Source organism: Odocoileus virginianus, chromosome 20 (assembly GCF_023699985.2).
Source record: "Odocoileus virginianus isolate 20LAN1187 ecotype Illinois chromosome 20, Ovbor_1.2, whole genome shotgun sequence".
Taxonomy (NCBI): Eukaryota; Metazoa; Chordata; class Mammalia; order Artiodactyla; family Cervidae; genus Odocoileus; species Odocoileus virginianus.
The window spans coordinates 46,011,933-46,031,064 of record NC_069693.1 but is presented as its reverse complement, the minus strand read 5'-3'; the positions used below and the strand labels follow the sequence as shown (position 1 = coordinate 46,031,064).

The following is a 19,132-nucleotide window of genomic DNA, read 5'->3' as shown; positions in this document are numbered from 1 at the left end:
AGTGACTCACAGCTTGGTGAGTCCAGAAGCTGGTCCAGGCGGGGCACAGTATGCAGGCATATCTGGAAGGTAAGGTGGGCAGCCAAGAAGAGGAGGCTGAAGCCCAGCAGGGCTCGGAGGAGGCGGCCAGTGTGACCTGCAGGCAGAGTGGGCAGGGGTAAGGCCAGCACACAGCTGGGTCTGCGGGGGTATGGGGAGGAGCAGACCAGTCAAGGCCAGTCAGCCCTGGCTGTCAGCCCCGAGCCAGGCTGTATCCACCAGCCTAGCATGGACCCAGGGTCTGTCAGCAGAGAACTCAGGCAGCACACCCCTCCTATACCATCCCACTGACCGCTCACAGCTGCCCCACGGTCCCGGACTATGACGACCTCACTTTACAAAGAAATGGGCACAGAGAGATGAAGCCACTTGCCCATAGTCATACAAAAAGGAATCAGGGGAGCACAGCACACCCAGCCTGCCAGCGCTTGAGTCTCGCCCCCTACTTGGGGCATGGGGCATGGGGGGTAGAGCCAGCGCAAGAAGGAGAGGCCCCCTCAGGCTGGGGGCCACCCTCAGGTCTGGTCACGTATCCAGCAAACATATGTGTTGCTACTTGGCCCTGGCAGCATGGTAATGCGTCACCCCCCATGTGGGCTGAAAGCATGCACCATGCAGGGAAGACCCTGCCCAACATTCAACCACATGGCTTATCAAACCTACCCACAGAACAAAGCCTCAGATTCCTAGAGGCGACTGTATCCCAGGAATTCACATGATGGATGGAGGGAGGGGAAGATACACTGGATGGATGAGAGGATGTATCGCAGGAATGGATGGGAGATGGATAGATGGATGAATGAACAGATTAGAGAAGGGATGGATGGCAGAAGGTCAATGAGAGGACAGAGGATGGGAAGTTGGATAAATGGATGGGCAGCTGTGATTATAGACAGATGAATGGATTGGATGGATGAGAAGATGGATGGATGGGTAAATGAGGAACTGATGGGAGGATGGAGAGATGGATGAATGGGAAGAAGGATGGTGGGAACGATGGATGGATAGATAGGAGGACAAAGAGATTAATGGATGGGTATGGATGGATGGATGGATAGAAGGATAGAGAGGTGGTTGAATGGATGGAAGGATGGATCAATAGGTGGAGGATGGATATACAAGTGAATGGGTGGGTGGGAGGATGGGTGGATAAATGGAATGATGGATGGAGGATGAGAGGGTAGTGGGATGGCTGACAGCAGTGTTGGGCGAGGCCAGGGGGCAGCTCTAACTCCAGAGGGTGGAGGGCAGTCAGGCTGGTATGGGGCTCCTGAGAGGGTGGGGTGGTATGTGGGGGTCCTGGGCCACCCACTGCAGTAGCTGGAAGCCCTGCCTGCCTCTCCCCTTGATCTGGGGTCACTCATCTGGTCATGTGAGGCCTGCAGGGCACAGGGAGAGTGGTGAAAGGATGGAGCCCTGCCTCTGTGGGCAGGCAACCCCCACCTCTGTTGTGCAGGGGAGCAGGTCACACAGAAGCGTTTCCTCCTGAAGGAGCCAGGGCTCCGCTCAGGCCAGAATCTCTGGAAAAGCAGGAAATGGGGCTGGGAGGCTGGGGCTTCTGGCGTGGAGGAGAGGGAACTTGGGGTGCACAGAGCATCTGACCAGAGTGGGCACTGGGGCTCAAGCCCCAAACCTTCCTGACCTAGCCACTCAGTCTCCAAATACTCCAAGACAGCCCCACTCCCACGACCCTGTTCTGGGGCAGCCTGGGACCCCTGTGGTTGTGGTGCCCACCCGGGCCCAGTTCTGACACCACGATGAGCTGCTGGTCAACCTCATCCTCCCAACATGAACTGGGTGAAGGGTGCCAAGGGAAGAGGAGTCCCCTACTCGTCCAAGGCCCTGTCACAGGGAGGATGGTCTGGAGGTGGGGGGCAGAGAGGGACAGGGCCAGGGGAGGTCAGAGCCTGAGCTCGAGGCCCTGGGAATCTGCTCTGCCATGCCTAGCATGTTGTCTGCCCACAGGCAGGAGGGCACAGCTCTTGGGAGGACGACAGAGCCTCTCATCCCCTCGTCCAATGAGCACAGGGTCCTCCTGGTGTGCCATTCTGTGACATGAACGAGGCCTGCCTGCCAGGCCCTCCTGTCCATGGCCCCCAAGTCAGAGCAGAGCTCAGGACTCCAGGGCAGTCACCCTCTCCGGACAGCAGCTGCAGGGCCAGGTGTTACTTTAAGGCAGGGGCTGTCTCCTCAAGTCCCTGTTAATCAGGGCACGGGAGCTGACCCTCGGGACTCCCTGAAACTTATGCTGTGGCTGTGCCCTGCTGGGGCACGTAGCCCATGGTGCTGGCAACGTGACTGAGGAAGAGCTGGAACTTTCCTGAGGACGCACTGAACTGGGCACCTCTCTGCCCAGCACAGGGAGCTGGTGTTAAGCTGACACCCACATGAGGATAGAGCCAGGAATCAGCACCCACAGGGGACCCAGGCAGCCTCAGACCTTCCACCCAGAGCTGGCGCCAAGGCACAGCTGCAACACTACTGTGACCCTGTGGCCAGGTGCTCAGGCATGGATGGGCCTCACATTTTCCTCTCTCCCACCCGGAAAAACCCAGCAGCTTCTCTGACCCTGAAGGGCCTCTGAGGCCGGACAGATGGACAGAGGAAGGTCAGGCAAGCACGTCTTCCCAGCACCCTGACCCTTCCCCACTCTGGACTCCTGCCCTGGCTGAGAGCCTGTGCTTCTCCCAGTGCCAATTAGAAGAAAGTGTTCCCCATCACTGCAGGGCATGAAATATGATGGAACAAACAGCTCAGAGCTGAGACCCTGGGAACAGGGTCCACAGAGGAGGGGGGGCGCCTGGACTGCCTGCAGTCTCCCCAGGCTGGCCTGAGCTGGGGATTGGGGAAGGGCTGGGACAGCCAGCCATGGAGGGGTGTGGCCTGGGGTCCCCCGTGGCTCCCAACCCTACACCTGTGTGGGGCCCTGCACTCCACAGTCAGGCCACCCCACCCCCACCCCCCATACCAGTGCCCATGGGAGCAGAGAGCTTGACCTGGGGGTTCCCACCAGACACCACAGGCTGGGGAGGGGGACCTGTCACCCTGTGGGAGGCAGGATGACACCCCTCCAGGAGAATCCACACCCCAATCCTGGGACCCTGTGAACATTTCCTGATGCAGCAAAGGGGAACCAGGAGAGCCAAGCAGCTAATCTTAAACAGGGGCTGCTCCTGGCCACCCCCACCCAGGGCAGGCCCAGTTTCACTCCAGGGTCCCAACCGTGGAGAGGGGGCAGGAGGGCCCAGAGCGACCGGGGGTGATGATCAACTGTCCATTGCTAACCTGGATGATGGGGAAGGGGCACTGAGCTGAGGAGCTGGAAACAGGAACCAGATTCTCCCCAGATCCCTCAGGAGGGACCAGCCCGGTATTTACCCCAAGAAGCCCATGCTGGACTCTGACCCCCAGACTGGGAGCAGAGACCTGCGGGTGGCTGCTCAGTGTGAAGTGGTCTCTGCAGCCAAAGGACACACCTGAGGTCCCGGGCAGCCAGTCTGCTGCCAGCACCTCCCAGGAGCAGCAGGCATGGGCCTGGCTCCCTACAGCAGTCTTGGCAATCCCCTGGACCACCAGGCTATTCTTCCATAACCTCTGTCAGGAATGGGGTGGGGGTCACACCACTGACAAACTGCTCCCTGGGAACCCTCTTTTAAGCCTGGGCCTCTCTCTTCACTCTGGGAAACCTGAGGGCCTCCCTGCCCACAGGGCACAGAGCCATCCGCTGCACCTGTCCTTACTGAAAAGCCAGGACAAAAGCTGACCCAGAAGTACCCAGAGAGTGGCCGGTGGGACCCTGGCCTGAAGGGGCTCCTCAACCATGTGCCCACACTGTTGGCCTGCAGGTCTGTGTCCCCCTTTACAGGGACCTGTCCTGCTCCACAGGACAGGGGCCAGGGTGCCCTCCTACTCAGGGATCCTCTCCGCTCTCAACTCCTCTCAGACAAGCCAGTTCTCTGGGCCCCACTGTGCAGACAGCCCTGGGGGCAAAGGCACCCTGACAGGTTTTCCCACCCATCTTGTCCGCCTAGTGGACTCAAAGGCCACGCTCTAGGAGCTCAGAACTAGGTGGGAACCACCAGGCCCCCAGCTACCCTGACAACAAGGTGGTCAGAGCAAAGCCACTGCCCCATAGACCTCCAAGCACACATGGATGGAGCCTGAGTCCACAGTGGGGCAGGGGCGCTGGTAAGGTGGCTGGACTTAAGGGTTGGCCAGAGCCACTCTGGGCAGACAGACTGCAAGGTCAGCACTGGAACCGGGTAGGGGTCAGGGGAGGGACCTGGCAGGAAGGTGGCTTAACCCATGGCCAGGGGAACATGGCATGGGCCCTGCAACAGGAGATCAGAACAGAGATCTGAAACAGCCAAGGGTCCACCATGAAAAATGAACCTGGGACCACTCATCCTTTACCAGTGGCTCTTCAACCACAGAGAACATAACCCCTGCCCGGTTCAGCCACGGCCCCAACTCTCCCCTGCCCCAGGCATCTGGAGAAAGAGCTCTGAGACCCCAGAATCCACACCCCACCCCCACCGAGCCCTGCCCACCCTTACCTCGGATGCTGTGCCGGGACGGGCCCGGGAACCAGGGCAGCAGCAGCAGGAACAGCAGGTAGACCAGGGAGAGCGCATTGACCCGGAACAAGCAGGCTGCAGAGGAGACGGGACAGTCATCAGGGCCACTCGGTGAGCGAGGACAGCCAGCCCCACACCCTGGCCACTACCCCGAGCCTCCCCGCCATGGGTGCGGCGCTTGTCACTTCAGGAGGCTGCCCACCTCCCTCCACGCGTGAGCAACCATGCTCAGTGCAGGATGGGTCACCTGCCCCGGGAGCCCCGAGTCTGACCTACGACGGGCTCTGTTTGCACCAAGCAGGGGGCTCTCGTGCTGCACGTGTCACAGGACTCGCCCTGCAGAGCCGCCCCCCACACCCCCTTCCCCCCTGCCCAGGGTCAACACTGAGGTCATGACAACCTCCCCACTTGTTTTCTCTCCTTTGTAAGACTTTATGTCTCCAGTCAACACACAGCACGGCTGATTTTGAGGTCTAGCTCTCTAAATCTCCTCCCTCCTGCCCAGCTTCCACTTCCTGGACATCCTTGTACACCCACTGGGGCCGTGGCCATGTCCCCCATCATATCTCCCAGGAGAACCACAGCACGCATCCCTTCAAGCCACGGCACACATCCACAACTTACTCCTGGAAGCCTCCCCAAAGCCATCCTGACAGAGTGCAGCAGATGCTGGGATTGGAGAGGCTGGGGAAATGCCAAGTGTCCCAGCTCAGGGCTCATCACCCAGAAACCAGCCCTCTCAGCCTTTCCCAGGGGCCTGAGAGGAAGCTGGGCCAGGAAAGCCCAGCTAGCAGCCCAGAGGGTACTGGTAACCCTGAAAGCAGCCCCCGGCCTGGAGCCACCTCTGCCCATTCTGCTCCTCAATCCACTGGGCCCCGGTGACCTGGCCCTGCCCACCCCCTACCCCAGCCCAGGACAGAGTTGATGGCTGTGGGTGCCAGCACCCACCACAGACACAACCTCACCCCCAGACGGTCCAGCTTCATGGCCCTGTCATCGAGACTGAGCAGAGTGGCACAGGGGTAAACTCACCCCCAGAATGGCCTCCCAGGGGATGCTATCCCACTTCCACTCTCAGCCCCTCAGGCCCCCAGGTGGGGACCATGAACCCAGCAAGAGCTGGACCTCTGCTTAACAGCCCTCTGGACGTCCTGGGCCAAGACAAGCTGACCTGAACCCGGCCACACCATCTCCCCAGAGCAGTCAGCAGGGCCAGGGGGGTGTTCAGCCCCCAAGCCCTCCAACCACCCCAGCAACAAGGTAACCTGGAGAACCATACGGGAAGAGCTGCAGCCCTGAACTCTGATCAGCAGTCCTCCTTTCTGGGCACCACCACGCTCTCCCACTCCACAGAGTGCCCTGACACTAAGCTGCCTCTTTCCATGAGGTCCACTAGCCATAGCGACCAGCTCAGTCAAAGTCTAAGGCTACTCACAATTACATATTTGCATAAAAAACAAACAAACAAAAAATCAATCTGATCTGGCCTGAGAAGACCAGGGAAAAGCATTTATGACAAAGGCTTCTAACACTCCGTTCTGTTTTCCAGGGCCGCACTTTTACCCTCTGGGCTCTGCCCCCTGCACCTACAGCACCAGCCAAATGATGTCCACCCATCTGACCAGGTAAATTTCCTCCTAAGGGTGCATCCACTCCTAAGGTGGTCTCTGTACTGAGGTGTTCCTGTTCTAATCCGCCAGGGACATCAGCGCTGGACAAGCACTCAAGCCCCTTTGACAGGTGTGCACAGGCCAGTGATAGGGAGGCTAACTCAGTGCAGCCCTGGGGAGCTCCTGGCTCTGATGCCGACCCTGAGCTGGAGGGATGGTGTTGGGGGAGATGGAGTCAGCGCTTCATGATGCGGGCTGCAGCCTGGAAGACGCAAGGTTCTGGAGGTGGTGGTGCCAGCTGCACAATGCTGAGAATGTAATTAAAGTCATTGAACTGTCCACTTGAAAATGGTTAAGCAGGGGACTTCCCTGGTGGTCCAGTGGTCAAGACTCCGCACTCCCAATGCAGGGCACAGGGGTTCCATCCCTGCTTGGGGAACTAAGACCCTGCATGCTGCACGGTGTGGTCAAATAACTAAATCAGTTAATTAAATGGTTAGGATGGTGAATTTCATTTTATGTGTATTTTACCAAAATAAAAGAATAAATGGTCCCAGAAATCAGTGAAGGATCTCAGACCAGAACCAGAAGGGCAGGGGCCGCCCCTCCTCTGCCACCAGTGGGGCCACAAGGCATGCGGGGCTGGGCCTCTGCCCCTTCCCCAGCCCAAGCAGAAGGAAAAGAATCTAGAAGCTCCTTCTGCAAAAAGCAGGAAATCAGAGACGAAGGGTCAGAAGGGAGGGCGTGGGAAGACAGGACGGACATGGTCACCCATGTGGGTGCTGCCGGGCACTGCCCCACCCTGGGATGGTCGCCAGGCACCAGAGTTCACATAGGGCCTGCCCTGGAGCGGGGGACAAGGACCCCTCAGTCATTCATTAATTAGACGCAGAGCTGTCGGCCCAGGGGGAGTCCTGTGTCCATGGGGATATGGCAGAGAGCTAGAGAAAGAGAGTGTCCTAGGTGGTGCTAGTGGTGAAGAACCCTCCTGCCAATGCAGGAGACGTAAGAGACACGGGTTCCATCCCTGATCAGAAAGATCCCCTGGAGGAGGGCATGGCAACCCACTCCAGTATTCTTGCCTGGAGAATCCCATGGACAGAGGTGCCTGGCCAATTCAGAGGGTTGCGAAGAGTCAGACACAACTGAAGTGACTTAACACGCATGGATGCACTGCCAACACAGATGAGGAAAGATTGGGGTGTCCGGGAGTACAGCCGGCTGCTGGCCCCACAGAGACGGGCTGAGAGATGGTGCCCCACCAGGAAACTGGCACCACAGGGAGTTGGTGCCTGGACAAGCCCTGGACTTGACCCAGGGGACGTGAGCTGGGAACGCAGCCCAGGGGTTGTGGACCCACTGGCCTCTAGCCCCAGCAGGGCAGCCCTGGGCCAGGATGAGATAGGCTGAGGTCACATTCCCAGACCACCTCCCCTTCCTGTTATCAGGGCCTGGGGTGAGAGGCTAGCAGAGCAAGAGTGACAGAGGGCTGGCCTGGACACAGGGACTAGAAGCAAACTGGCCTCTCGGGGGAAGCCAGGCTGGCTCCTGCATGCTCCCTTGTTCAAAGGAAAAATCAGGTGCCCAGGGGGAAGGGCATTCAGATGGGACACCGGGACTTGGGTACAGACTCCTGGCTGTATACCCGCCCTTGGAGTCACTGGTCTAAATGCCAAGGACATGGTCTCACTGTGACTCTACGACCAGGAGACTCAGGGCATCTGAGCAGGCTGCCTGGAGGAGGAGGCACTGCTTTTGGTCTTGAAGGCCAACTAAGACTCGGGAGGTTTGGGTCGGCCCCAGCTTCCACAGACAAGGAAGATGCTAAGCTGGGGAGGCGGTGGGGACATTCTGAGAAGGGGTACAGGCTGCTCTGCCCAGGCAGCTCCCACCTCCCCGTGAGAGCTTCGAGAGTTGCCGGTGGTGGCTGGTGACCTCATGGGGGAGATATGCCTTTTCCTGAGCAGGAACAATGGGGTGGGGGAGGGCTGTGCCCGCAGGGCTGTGCCGGCAGGAAAGGCCCCTGCAACCCCTCCCCACTGCTTAACCCTTCAGAGACCCCAGCGTGTCTGCCCCTCGTCCTGCAGGTGAGGCAAGTGAGGCCTGGGGGGAGAGATGGAGTCCTGGTCTCACTGATGCCTGGCCAGGAAGGGAGGCGGGGAGGCAGCATGGAGAGCACAGATACCTGGACACTGTGTGCAGAGCTGGACCCCCCAGCCTAGCCTGCAGGGAGCTGGGGTCCCTGCTGGGGGCTGGACTTGAGAGACCATAGGTCTCCCCGTGGTGCCATGACACAACCCCAAGTCTGACTTGCCCTCCCCCCCAGCTGAGAGACATGGACAGTGAGGCCCAATCCTTCCTGCTCCCACTCCAGCCCTGATTTCCCTGCCTGTAAAGTGGGTTGGGGCTACAGCTCAGCACACGCCCTCAGGGTCCTCATCATTATCCTCCAAGGGGTCTTTCAGCCCATCTGCAGGGGGGCCCAGGATGAATATGAGGCCTGAGCACACCACCTGACCGGTGGGACCCGCCCGCAGGCTGGCACGGGTGGGTGACCCCCGGGGCCAGCAGGGATGGCAGGAGGAGGCTCAGAGGTCATGCCAGACCTGAGTCAGCATCCAAGTTGGAAAGACAGAGGAACTGGGAGAGACCTTGGAGGCCAGCAGTGGGGGATGCACCACAGCCACCACCATGACTGTCCAGGCATTTCCTCTTCAGAGATAAGGAGACAGAGCGAGTCCCAGGTACAGGGGCTGATAGCACTCCCCACTGGGGAAATGGTGGCCCGGGGTGTAGAAGTGGGTGGGTGAGGGTCACTTCCAGGCCAGGCATTAGGACCTGCTGAACCAGCTCTGGAGGACAGCCAGCAGTGGACAGATGGGGCAGGAGGGCTGGGCCAGGACTGGCAGACCTGTGGGGTCAGCTGCGGACAGGGGACCCGGCCAGAAGGCCCGACGTGGGAAACCAGGGCCTGGGAAGCGCTCCCATATCCTCCACCAGGCTGGGGACACCAGGCCCCTTCCAGGGCGGCCAGCACTGTGGCACACGGAAAAACATGGAGGAGGATGGGCGGGCGTGAGGCCCAGAGTCCGGGGTGGCTGCAGCTCCCTGGCCCTTCCTACTCTCCCCGCTGGGCTCCTGCTCGAGGTCAAGGGGAGAAGAGCTGTGGGCCTCTGCTTGGGGATCGCTTCTGGTGTGAGGCGGCTCAGGAGCACAGAGCCTACACCCCAGACCATGAAATTCTTCCTTGAGAAACGACTGGAGGAGACCCAGTCCTGCAGGAGACAGGCCGCTCCGGGCTGCTGTCTCCCCAGCCACGGGGTGGGGGTGGGGGTGGGGCTCAAAACCACCCCCTGAGGGGACAAAGCCAGAAGGGCAGCAGAGAGAACCAGCCAATCCCCGAGGCACCATGCAGGACAGAGGCCGCAGCCGGCAGCCACGCCCACCACCACTCCCTGTGTAAAACTTAAGTGAGAACAGACACACGCACGTGTAAACGTCACAAGTGCCCAGAAGAGCCACACCAGCGGAGCCAATGTTTACCTGCAGAGGAGGGACCTTGCCTGCCCGAGAGTTTCCTCGGGGGTGTGTTACTGGGCTTGTTGGCAGTGTGACCAAGAGGGTGAGACTGGGGGACACACCACAGAGCAGTGGGTCCCCAGGCTGCCCGGTCACAGACGGGGCGGGAGGCTGGGGAGGATGTGCGTCACTGGAGTCCCCAGGCGGTGGCAGGACTAGGCCCAGGGTCTCCTGATCCAACATGGGCACCCTTGGGCCACCTCTCTGCCAGCTCTTCCGGGCAGGGCCTAGAGGCTCAGAGTCCCCAGGGGACCGCTGCCAGGCCACGACAGCCTCCAGGGCGGGGGTCCCGTCCGAGCCTGCCCTCCCCCCAGGCTGCTGCATCTCCCACCAGCTTGTTCATTCTGCCTTATTTGGCTTGGAGGAGAAACCCATAAACACTTCCTTGCTCGCTTCGGCCAGGGGCCGGTGGGTGGGGCGAAGGAGGAAGAGGAAGACAGAAAAGGGGAGACAGACACAGTGGCACCGGCCGTGCCCTGCCATCTGTGGGGCCACATGGGCAGCCAGGCCTCACAGCGCCCACGGCAGCGCCCACGGCACTCAGTTGCTGCACCTGCCATCCCCCCCACTCCCCACCAGCCAGGCCCCAACCCAGAGAAGACCAAGGCTTGGATCAGACCGGCTTTCTAAAGAAGAGGGCAAGGAGATTGGCTGAGGCCCCCAGTGCCCCCCACCTCAGGGGACAGGAGCCCAGGGCCAGCACAGCCAGTGCGGGTGGCACCTCAGGGCCCCTCAGAGAGTGTGCAGGCGGCTGGGGGGAGAGGGGAGGTAAGGCCCTGCTGCCCAGACCCACCTGCGGCCAAGACGCCGGGCTCTTCAGTCACACTTCCTCCACTGCCCAGTGCCTGCCCCATGCTCCGTCCAGCATGTGCCCGCCTGAGACTCCTTCCCACTGGGGTACCACCTCCGAAGCCCACCCACCTGAGACCCCATCCCACTGGGGTACCACCTCCACCAGAGCCTGCCCACCTGAGACCCCGCACCCCTGGGGTACCACCTCTGCCGGAGCCTGCCCACCGGAGGGTCGCACACGGGCATCCAGATGCTCCCTCCACAGGCCAGCCTTGGGGTGGCGGGGGCACACTGCATGGCAGGAGGGATGAGGGCAGCACAGGGCAGCCTCTTCCAGCTCGGGGACTGAGGAGGATGGGCCCACAACGCCCTGGAGCCTCAGTAACCTTCAGACGAGTCCCCTTCCCTCCACAGCAGAAGCTGAGGCCACAAGCAAAAGGAGGCCATAGACACAGCTGTGGGCTCGTAGGGGTGCAAGACGGAGCGAGGGGACAGGAGAGGCCAAGGGACACGGTTACCCACTTGGAGCCCTGCCGGCAGCCTGGGTGCCCAGGGAAGGCGGAAGGTTTAACCACCACCGCGTCCAGGTTTAACGAGCTCGGTGTCCAAGAAACCAGGTTTCACGACTCACCTGAGCACACAGGTGGCCACCCCCTCCCCACAGCATGGGCTCTGGGAAGCATGGTGACCAAACTTCCAACCAGCACGGCCCAGGTGAGGGGAGACGGCGGCGGTCAGGGGTGCTGAGAGAGCTGCTCCTGGGGGTCAGTCATGGGCCTCGCTGGCTGTTTGCAGGCCTCCTGACTCAAAGGAGAGCCGCCCTCAGCCCATTCTCTGCCAGGGAGACATGGGGAAGGGGAACTTTGGCACCTGTGCCCCCAAAGGCTTCTCAGACCCCTTCTCCCAGAGCTCAGCCTTCCCTGAAGACCCTCAAGCACTGCTGGGAATGAGCCGGCCTCCCTAGACCAGGGCCACACAGCTGCCCCGAAAAACTGTGCTCCTGGTCTGTGTCTGGAGCTTCAGGTATTTGCTGTGGCCCAGAAGGGTCAGGGCTCCCAGCCCGCCTAGCCCTCCACAATGGAGAGGCCAGATTCCAGGCCAGGGGTGGGAACCACATTCCACAGGGAGGGACAGAGAACCCCTGCTGGGCCCCCAGCCTCCCCAGGGCAGGAGGAGACCTCGCTTATCTCAGTCTCTGCAGGTGGACACTAAGGGAGGACAGACACTCCCCTCCCACCTCTGCCCGGATGTGGCTTGACCATGCGGCCCTCCCCACCGCCTGGAGCCCAGGGCCTAGCAGACACGTAGGTCACAGCTGGGGCTTCATGGAGGGCCACAGTGGGCAGGTGATGGTCAGCGGCATCCTCAAAGCCAGCAGCCAGCAGGAGGAACCCACCCACCACAAGGGCAGACTGGCTCTGCTGGCCTCTCCACATGGGTCAGCTCTGGGCATGGCTCCCGCCCTCCTGGACTCCCCAGGGACAGCCAGCCCCTGTACCAGCAAGGGCCTCCTGCTGGCCATTTGTCAGGAGCAGAAACTGAGGCCCAGCAGGGCCCACATGCAGACCTCAGGGCCTCCCACAGCCCGCTACTCTTCCTGTGATCAAGTTCTGACCACCTTCTCCATGCATCAGCCCCACTCAGCCAGGTCTCACCTGCTGTCTCCCAGACCCTGTCCCCCAGTCCCCCAGGAGCACCCCCAAACCCCATGTACCAGTTCACAGGGGATGGACAGGCAGCCCCCAACAACCAGAGTGCCCGTGTGCCCCCTGCAACAAGGCGCCTGCCTGATGGATGCAGACAGAAGCAGCTGTGGTGACAGACAGCATCCCAGGTACTCAGCTCTGCATAAACAAGGACGCTCATGACCTGGGCACTCCCACCCCACCTCGAACCCCAAGCCAATTGATATGATCGGGTTCCTACAGGGGTGGCCCTGGCATGGGGTCCCCTTGAGATGCCCTGTCCACAGTGCCAGGAGCGGGGTGAGGAGGGGCAGTGCCATATAGAGGACCCTCCTGAGCCAGCACTGAGGCATGTCAGCACTGGGGCCTGAGATAGCCTCAGCCACCAGCATGCCTCCCAAAGCCTCAGCCAGGGCCTCCCATCCCCGAGCAACCTGAACAGGTCACAAAGTCACAGAGAACGTGGGGAGAACTGGGGAGATGTGAAGCCATGGGAGGTGATGCTCACATGAGTCTTGACAGAGCCTCCCCTCTGGGGTGGGTGGGCCTTGGACCTGGGCATCCTGCACAGAGCTCCAAGGGCTCTCCACCCAGCGGCCCACATCCTCCCCAAAGTTCTTCACTGTTACCAGATGTGGCAGAACCCGTCCTACAGAGCCGTGGTCCTCCCAGTGGGTTCCCAGGCCACCCCATCACGTCCCCTGTGGATCTGGCAGCGATGCCAGGCTTGCCCAGCCCTGCATGTTGTGACACAGCCCTGTGGGACTTGCCCGCAGAGAGAAGGTTACCCAGACATGGGAAGAAGCAGGTGCGTGGTTCTCCCAACAAAACAGTTACTTGTGGGACCCCCTGCTGCAGCCTAGCCTGACCCGTGGCATCTCGGCAAAGAGTGGCCCCCAAGTGCCCCCAGGAGAACAACAAGCTGCCTCCCTGAGTCCTGCATCTCCCACAAGTGGAGGCAACATCCACCGTGAGGCTGGCCTCAGCAGCCGGGGCTGAGGCCATGGGGCCTCTGAAGGCTGAGGTGCTGACTCAGAGTGCCCGCCCTGTGATTCAGCACCCCAGTCCCTCAGCCTCTCCGGTCTGGCTAGTGCAAACAGCTCCAGAGCCTGGTCACAGTCTCCCCACTCTCCAGGGCTTTCCTGGCACCTAGTGAGGAATGCCACCCAGCCACCTCAGCTGGCAGGTCGGGGCGGGCTCACTGGCTGGAGGAGGCAGGCTAGCTGGCAAGAGAGGGTCCACAAGTGCCTTCAGAGCCCCGCCCTCTCCATGAGGTGGGGCCTGGTGGAGAAGGGTGTCCTTGTCTGTGCATTTATTTATTTTCAATCAGTTTATATTTTAAATTGGGATAAAGCTGCTTTATAATGTGTTGGTTTCTACTATACAACCACGCGAACCAGCTATACATATACATAATCAAACACCGTCTTCCAACAACACAAGAGATGACTCTACACATGGAAATCACCAGATGGTCAATACTGGAATCAGGTTGATTATATTCTTTGCAGTCAAAGATGGAGAAGCTCTTATACAGTTGGACAAAATAAGACCTGGAGCTGACTGACTCATATCATGAGCTCCTTATTGCAAACTTCAGCCTTACACTGAAGAAAGCACGGAAAACCACTAGGCTATTCAGGTTTGACCTAAATCAAATTCCTTACGCTTATACAGTGGAAGTGATGAATAGATTCAAGGGATTAGATCTGATATGGTGCCTGAAGAACTACGGATGGAGGTTGGTAACACTGTATAGGAGGCAGTGACCAAAACCATCCCGAAGAAAAAGAAATGAAGAAGGCAAAATGGTTGTCTGAGGAGCCCTTACAAATGGCTGAGAAAAGAAGAGAAGTGAAAGGCAAAGGAGAAAAGGAAAGATATACCCAACTGAATGCAGAGTTCCAAAGAATAGCAAGGAGAGATAAGAAAGCCCTTCTTAAGTGAAGAATGCAAAGAAACAGAGGAAAACAATAGAATGGGAAAGACTAGAGATCTCTTCAAGAAAACTGGAGATACCAAAGGAATATTTCATGCAAAAATGGGCACAATAAAGGACAGAAATAGTAAGGACCTAACAGAAGCAGAAGCAATTAAGAAGGGGTGGCAAGAATACACAGAAGAACTGTACAAAAAAGGTCTTAATGACCCAGATAACCAAAATGGTGTGGTCACTCACCTAGAGTCAGACAGCCTGGAGTGTGAAGTGGGCCTTAGGAAGCATTCCTACAAACAAAGCTAGTGGAGGTGATGGAATTCCAGCTAAGCTATTTAAAATCCCAAAACACGATGCTGTTAAAAGGGCTACACTCAATAAGCCAGCAAATTTGGAAAACTCAGCAGTGGCCACAGGACTGGGAAACAACAATTTTCATTCCAATCCTAAAGAAGGGCAATGCCAAAGAATGTTCAGACTACCATACAATTTTACTCATTTCACATGCCAGTAAGGTAATGCTCAACATCCTTCAAGCTAGGCTTCAACAGTACGTGAACTGAGAACTTTCAGATGCACAAGCTGGATTTAGAAAAGGCAGAGGAACCAGAGATCAAATTGCCAACATCCATTGGATTATAGAAAAGCAAGAGAATTCCAGGAAAACATCAACTTTTGTCTCATTGACTGCTGAAGTCTTTGACTACGTCAATTCAGTTCAGTTGCTCAGTCATGTCTGACTCTGCGACCCCATGGACTGTAGCATGCCAGGCTTCCCTGTCCATCACCAACTCCTGGAACTTGCTCAAACTCATGTCCATCAAGTCAGTGATGCCACCCAACCATCTTATCCCTCTATTGTCCCCTTCTCCTCCTGCTTTCAATCTTTCCCAGCATTAGGGTCTCTTCTAATGAGTCAGTTCTTCGCATCAGGTGGCCAAAGTATTGGAGTTTCAGTTTTAACATCAGTTCTTCCAATAAATATTCAAGACTGATTGACTGGTTTGATCTTCTTGCAGTCCAAGAGACTTTCAAGAGTCTTTTCCAATGCCACAGTTCAAACGCATCAATTCTTCAATGCTCAGCTCTCATTATGTCTAACTTCTCACATCCATAAGTGACTACTGGAAAAACCATAACTTTGACTATACAGACCTTTGTCGGCAAAGTAATGTCTCTGCTTTTTAATATGCTGTCTAGGTTTGTCAAAGTTTTTCTTCCAAGGAGCAGGTGTCTTTTAGTTTCATGGCTGCAGTCACCATCTGCAGTGATTTTGGAGCCCAAGAAAATAGTCTCTCACTGTTTCCATTGTTTCCCCATCTATTTGCCATGAAGTGATGGGGCTGGAAGCCATGATCTTGGTTTTCTGAATGTTGAGTTTTAAGTTTAACTTTTTCACTCTCCTCTTTCACTTTCATCAAGAGGTTCTTTAGTTCCTCTTCGCTTCCTGCCACAAGAGTGGTGTCAGCTGCATATCTGAAGTTATTGATATTTTTCCGGACAGTCTTGATTCCAGTTTGTGCTTCATCCAGCCTGGCATTTTGCATGATGTACTCTGCATATAAGTTAAATAAGCAGGAGTGGATCACAACAAACTGTGGAAAATTCTTAAAGAGATGGGAACACCAAACCACCTTACCTGCCTCCTGAGAAATCTGTATGCAGATCAAGAAGCCAACAGTTAGAATCAGACACGGGAAAATAGACTGGTTCCAAATTGTGAAAGGAGTATGTCAAGGCTGTATATTGTCACCCTGCTCATTTAACTGTATGCAGAGTACATCATGTGAAATCCTGGGCTGGGTGAGTCACAAGCTGGAATCAAGATTTCCAGGAGAAATGTCAATAACCTCAGATATGCAGATGATACCATCCTAATGGCAGAAAGTGAAGAGGAACTAAAGAGCCTCCTGATAAAGGTAAAAGAGTAAAAAAGCTGGCTTAAAACTCAACATTCAGAAAACTCAGATAAATGGCAACCAATCCCATCACTTCATGGTAAATAGATGGGGAAACAATGGAAACAGTGGCAGACTTTATCTTCTTGGGCTCCAAAATCACTGCAGATGGTGACTGCAGCCATGAAACTAAAAGACACCTGCTCCTTGGAAGAAAAACTGTGACAAACGTAGACAGCATATTAAAAAGCAAAGACATCACTTGCCAACAAAGGTCCATATAGTCAAAGCTATGGTTTTTCCAGTAGTCATGCATGGATGTGAGAGTTGGACCATAAAGAAGGCTGAGTGCCGAAGAACTGATGCTTTCAAATTGTGGTGCTGGAGAAAATTCTTGAGAGTCCCTTGGACTGAAAGGAGATCAAACTAGTCAATCTTAAAAGAAAGCAACCCTGAATATTCACTGGAAGGACTAATGTTGAAGCGCCAATATTTTGGCCACCTTATATGAAGAGCAGACTCATTGGAAAAGACCCTGATGCTGGAAAAGACTGAAAGCAGGAGGAGAAGCGGGCAACAGAGGATAAGATGGTTGGATGGCATCACTGACTCAGTGGACATGAGTTTGAGCAAATTCTGGGAGATGGTGAAGGACAGGGAAGCCTGGCATTCTGCAGTCCATGGGTTCACAAAGAGTCAGAAATGACTTAGCAACTGAACAACAACAATACATAATCCCATCCCTCATGGGCCTTCCTCCCACCCCACCCCCCCCATCCCGCTCTTCTCGGTCATCACAGAGCACCAAGCTGAGCTCCCTGGGCTATACAGCAGCTTCCCGCTAGCTGACTGTTTTACACATGGTAGTGTATATAAGGCACTGCTACTCTCCCAGTTCAGCCCACCCACTCCTTCCCTGCTGTGTCTACAGCTTCGTTCTCTACATCTGCGTCTCTATTCCTGTGTTGCAAACAGGTTCATCAGTACCATTTTTCAAGATTCCACATTATGCGTTAATATACATTTGTCTTTCTCTGTCCCACTTTGCTCTGTATAACAGACTCTAGGTCATCCACATCTCTATGAATGACCCAATTCCATTGCCTTTTATGGATGAGTAGTATTCCATTGTATACACACACACTACATCTTCTTTATCCATTCATCTGTCATTGGACATTTTGGTTGTTTCCACGATCTGACAATTGTAAATAATGCTGTTGTCAACACTGGGGCATGCCTGGGCATTTAGGTAGGAGGCCCTGTTCGTGTGTGTGTGTGTGTGTGTGTGTGTGTGTGTGTGTGTGAGATCAGGAGATGAAAGGGGACATTCATGGCCCTCTGCCCCATGACCATCCTGCTTCTGAGGAGGTGGTTGCTCCAGCATGGTGCTGACCCCAGAAGGCACCCCACAAGTGTGTGACTGAGTGGGTGCCAACAGCAGGGAGCAGCTGGAGAACCTGGCCACCCTCTTCACTCAGGTGAGGGTGCTGAGGTCAGGGGATGGCCCGAGAGCCTGGAGATGTGACCAGAGACATCACATGCCAACCAGCTCATGCAGACTTCTTTTCCTAGAGAGGCAGACTGAGAGCTTCTGCAACGGGCCTCAGGCCTGTGAGGTGCTTCATCTCGTGTCTATCAGAAGCCAGAGGATGGTGGATACCTCCTCATAGTAAAGCCTGAGGCCTCCAGGGAAGAAGGAATTCTCCAGCCCCTTCAGAATCTGAATGCCAGACTGCAACACCAAGGCTTGTTCAAATTTCCAGCCTGCTGGGCTCCCTGCAAATTTGACTTGTCTCACAATTGTGCGAGCCAATTCTTTAACACAAATCCCTTTCTCTCTCATGAGTGTATGCATATGCCTCTTCTGTAAAACACCACACCGCTCTATCCCTCTATCACGGGCTCTGTTTCTCTGCAGAACCCTGACTGATCCACCAGCTCTCGGGATTCTAGACTGTGAGCCGCTGGCTGACCTGCCCGTCTCTGAGGTCTGGGCGCAGGTGGCTGCAGGGCTGGGGCAGACAGGGTGTCAGGGCCCCACTCAGGCTCTGGAAATGCAACAAGCTCAGAGCCACTGAGGGAGAAACCAACACCATCGAGTCCTAACAACCAGCCTGGGCAGGGCGGCTCAGCCTGGTTTCTCCCCCAGGACACCAGCCCCCGGGGCAGAGACACAGCCCACCCCCAGGGGCAGGATGGCCCCGGGGCAGGGCCTCCCCAGGCCTGAACTCTGGCTCAGGCCAGGAGTGGGCGATCTATTCCCCTGGGCAGGAAAGGGTGCTGACCAGCTCACAGAACATTCACTTTCCTTTCCTTCCTTTTCAGAAGTTTTTTAGATGCGGAGAAGCACAGAAATAACAAACAAGTGAGTTCCACTCCTCCCGCTCCTGCGGTCTGGCTGTCACACGGTCCTCCTGCCAGAGCACGTCCTACCAGGTCACACGTCACCCTCAATCGTCACCCTCAGCCTGAGTGTCCTTTGCTCATCTCCCCAGGCCTCCCCTCCACGCCCTGAGAAAAAAACGCGCATGAATTTCAGGATATCCTTCCAGGAAAGAGGCACTTCTGGGCTCTGAAATTCCATCTGGGGTGGTTTCCAAGGGGGCATCTGGGCCTGCAGCTGTGGTGTGTTGAGCCAGAAAGAACAAAAGAGCCCTGGGCATGCTGGGCCCCCTGGGCCAGGCCCCAGGCCCACCACGGAGGGTGGGCCACTCTCACCCAGGCTCTCAGGGGCCCGTCTCAGCCCCTCCCCTCCTGCCTCCCAGAAGACCAGAACCCAGAGGACCCTGCCAGCCTGCCCGACAAAGGTTGAGCCAGTGTGGGGCTTTCTCCCCTTTTAAATCCGTGCTGAAACTTCCAGAGGCATGAATTCTGAGCCTGTGGAGAAGGGGCTGAGGAAGGGAGGGGTCGGGGCAGTGATTGGCTTTGCTGGAAACCCCTGCCCCTCGGCTCCTTGTTCTCAGATTCTGCAAGAGCAATGCCATCAGCGCTCACCCAAGGCGCCAGGCCAAGC

General features: G+C 56.9%; 1 protein-coding gene across 3 annotated transcripts in view; it reads right to left on the bottom strand.

Annotated features, from left to right (window-relative positions):
• Positions 1 to 19,132, bottom strand: part of PIEZO1 (piezo type mechanosensitive ion channel component 1 (Er blood group)) — a 56,373-nt gene that overhangs the window by 23,119 nt on the left and 14,122 nt on the right. For 2 of the 3 annotated variants that reach the window (XM_020911698.2, XM_070451409.1), the window contains exons 2-3: positions 4,596 to 4,691; positions 11 to 136 (exon numbers count right to left, since the gene is read on the bottom strand). In XM_020911698.2, the coding sequence (XP_020767357.2) occupies positions 11 to 136; positions 4,596 to 4,691 (222 nt within the window). The remainder of the gene's footprint in view (positions 1 to 10; positions 137 to 4,595; positions 4,692 to 19,132) is intronic. The other variant, XM_070451410.1, reaches the window with a different exon arrangement.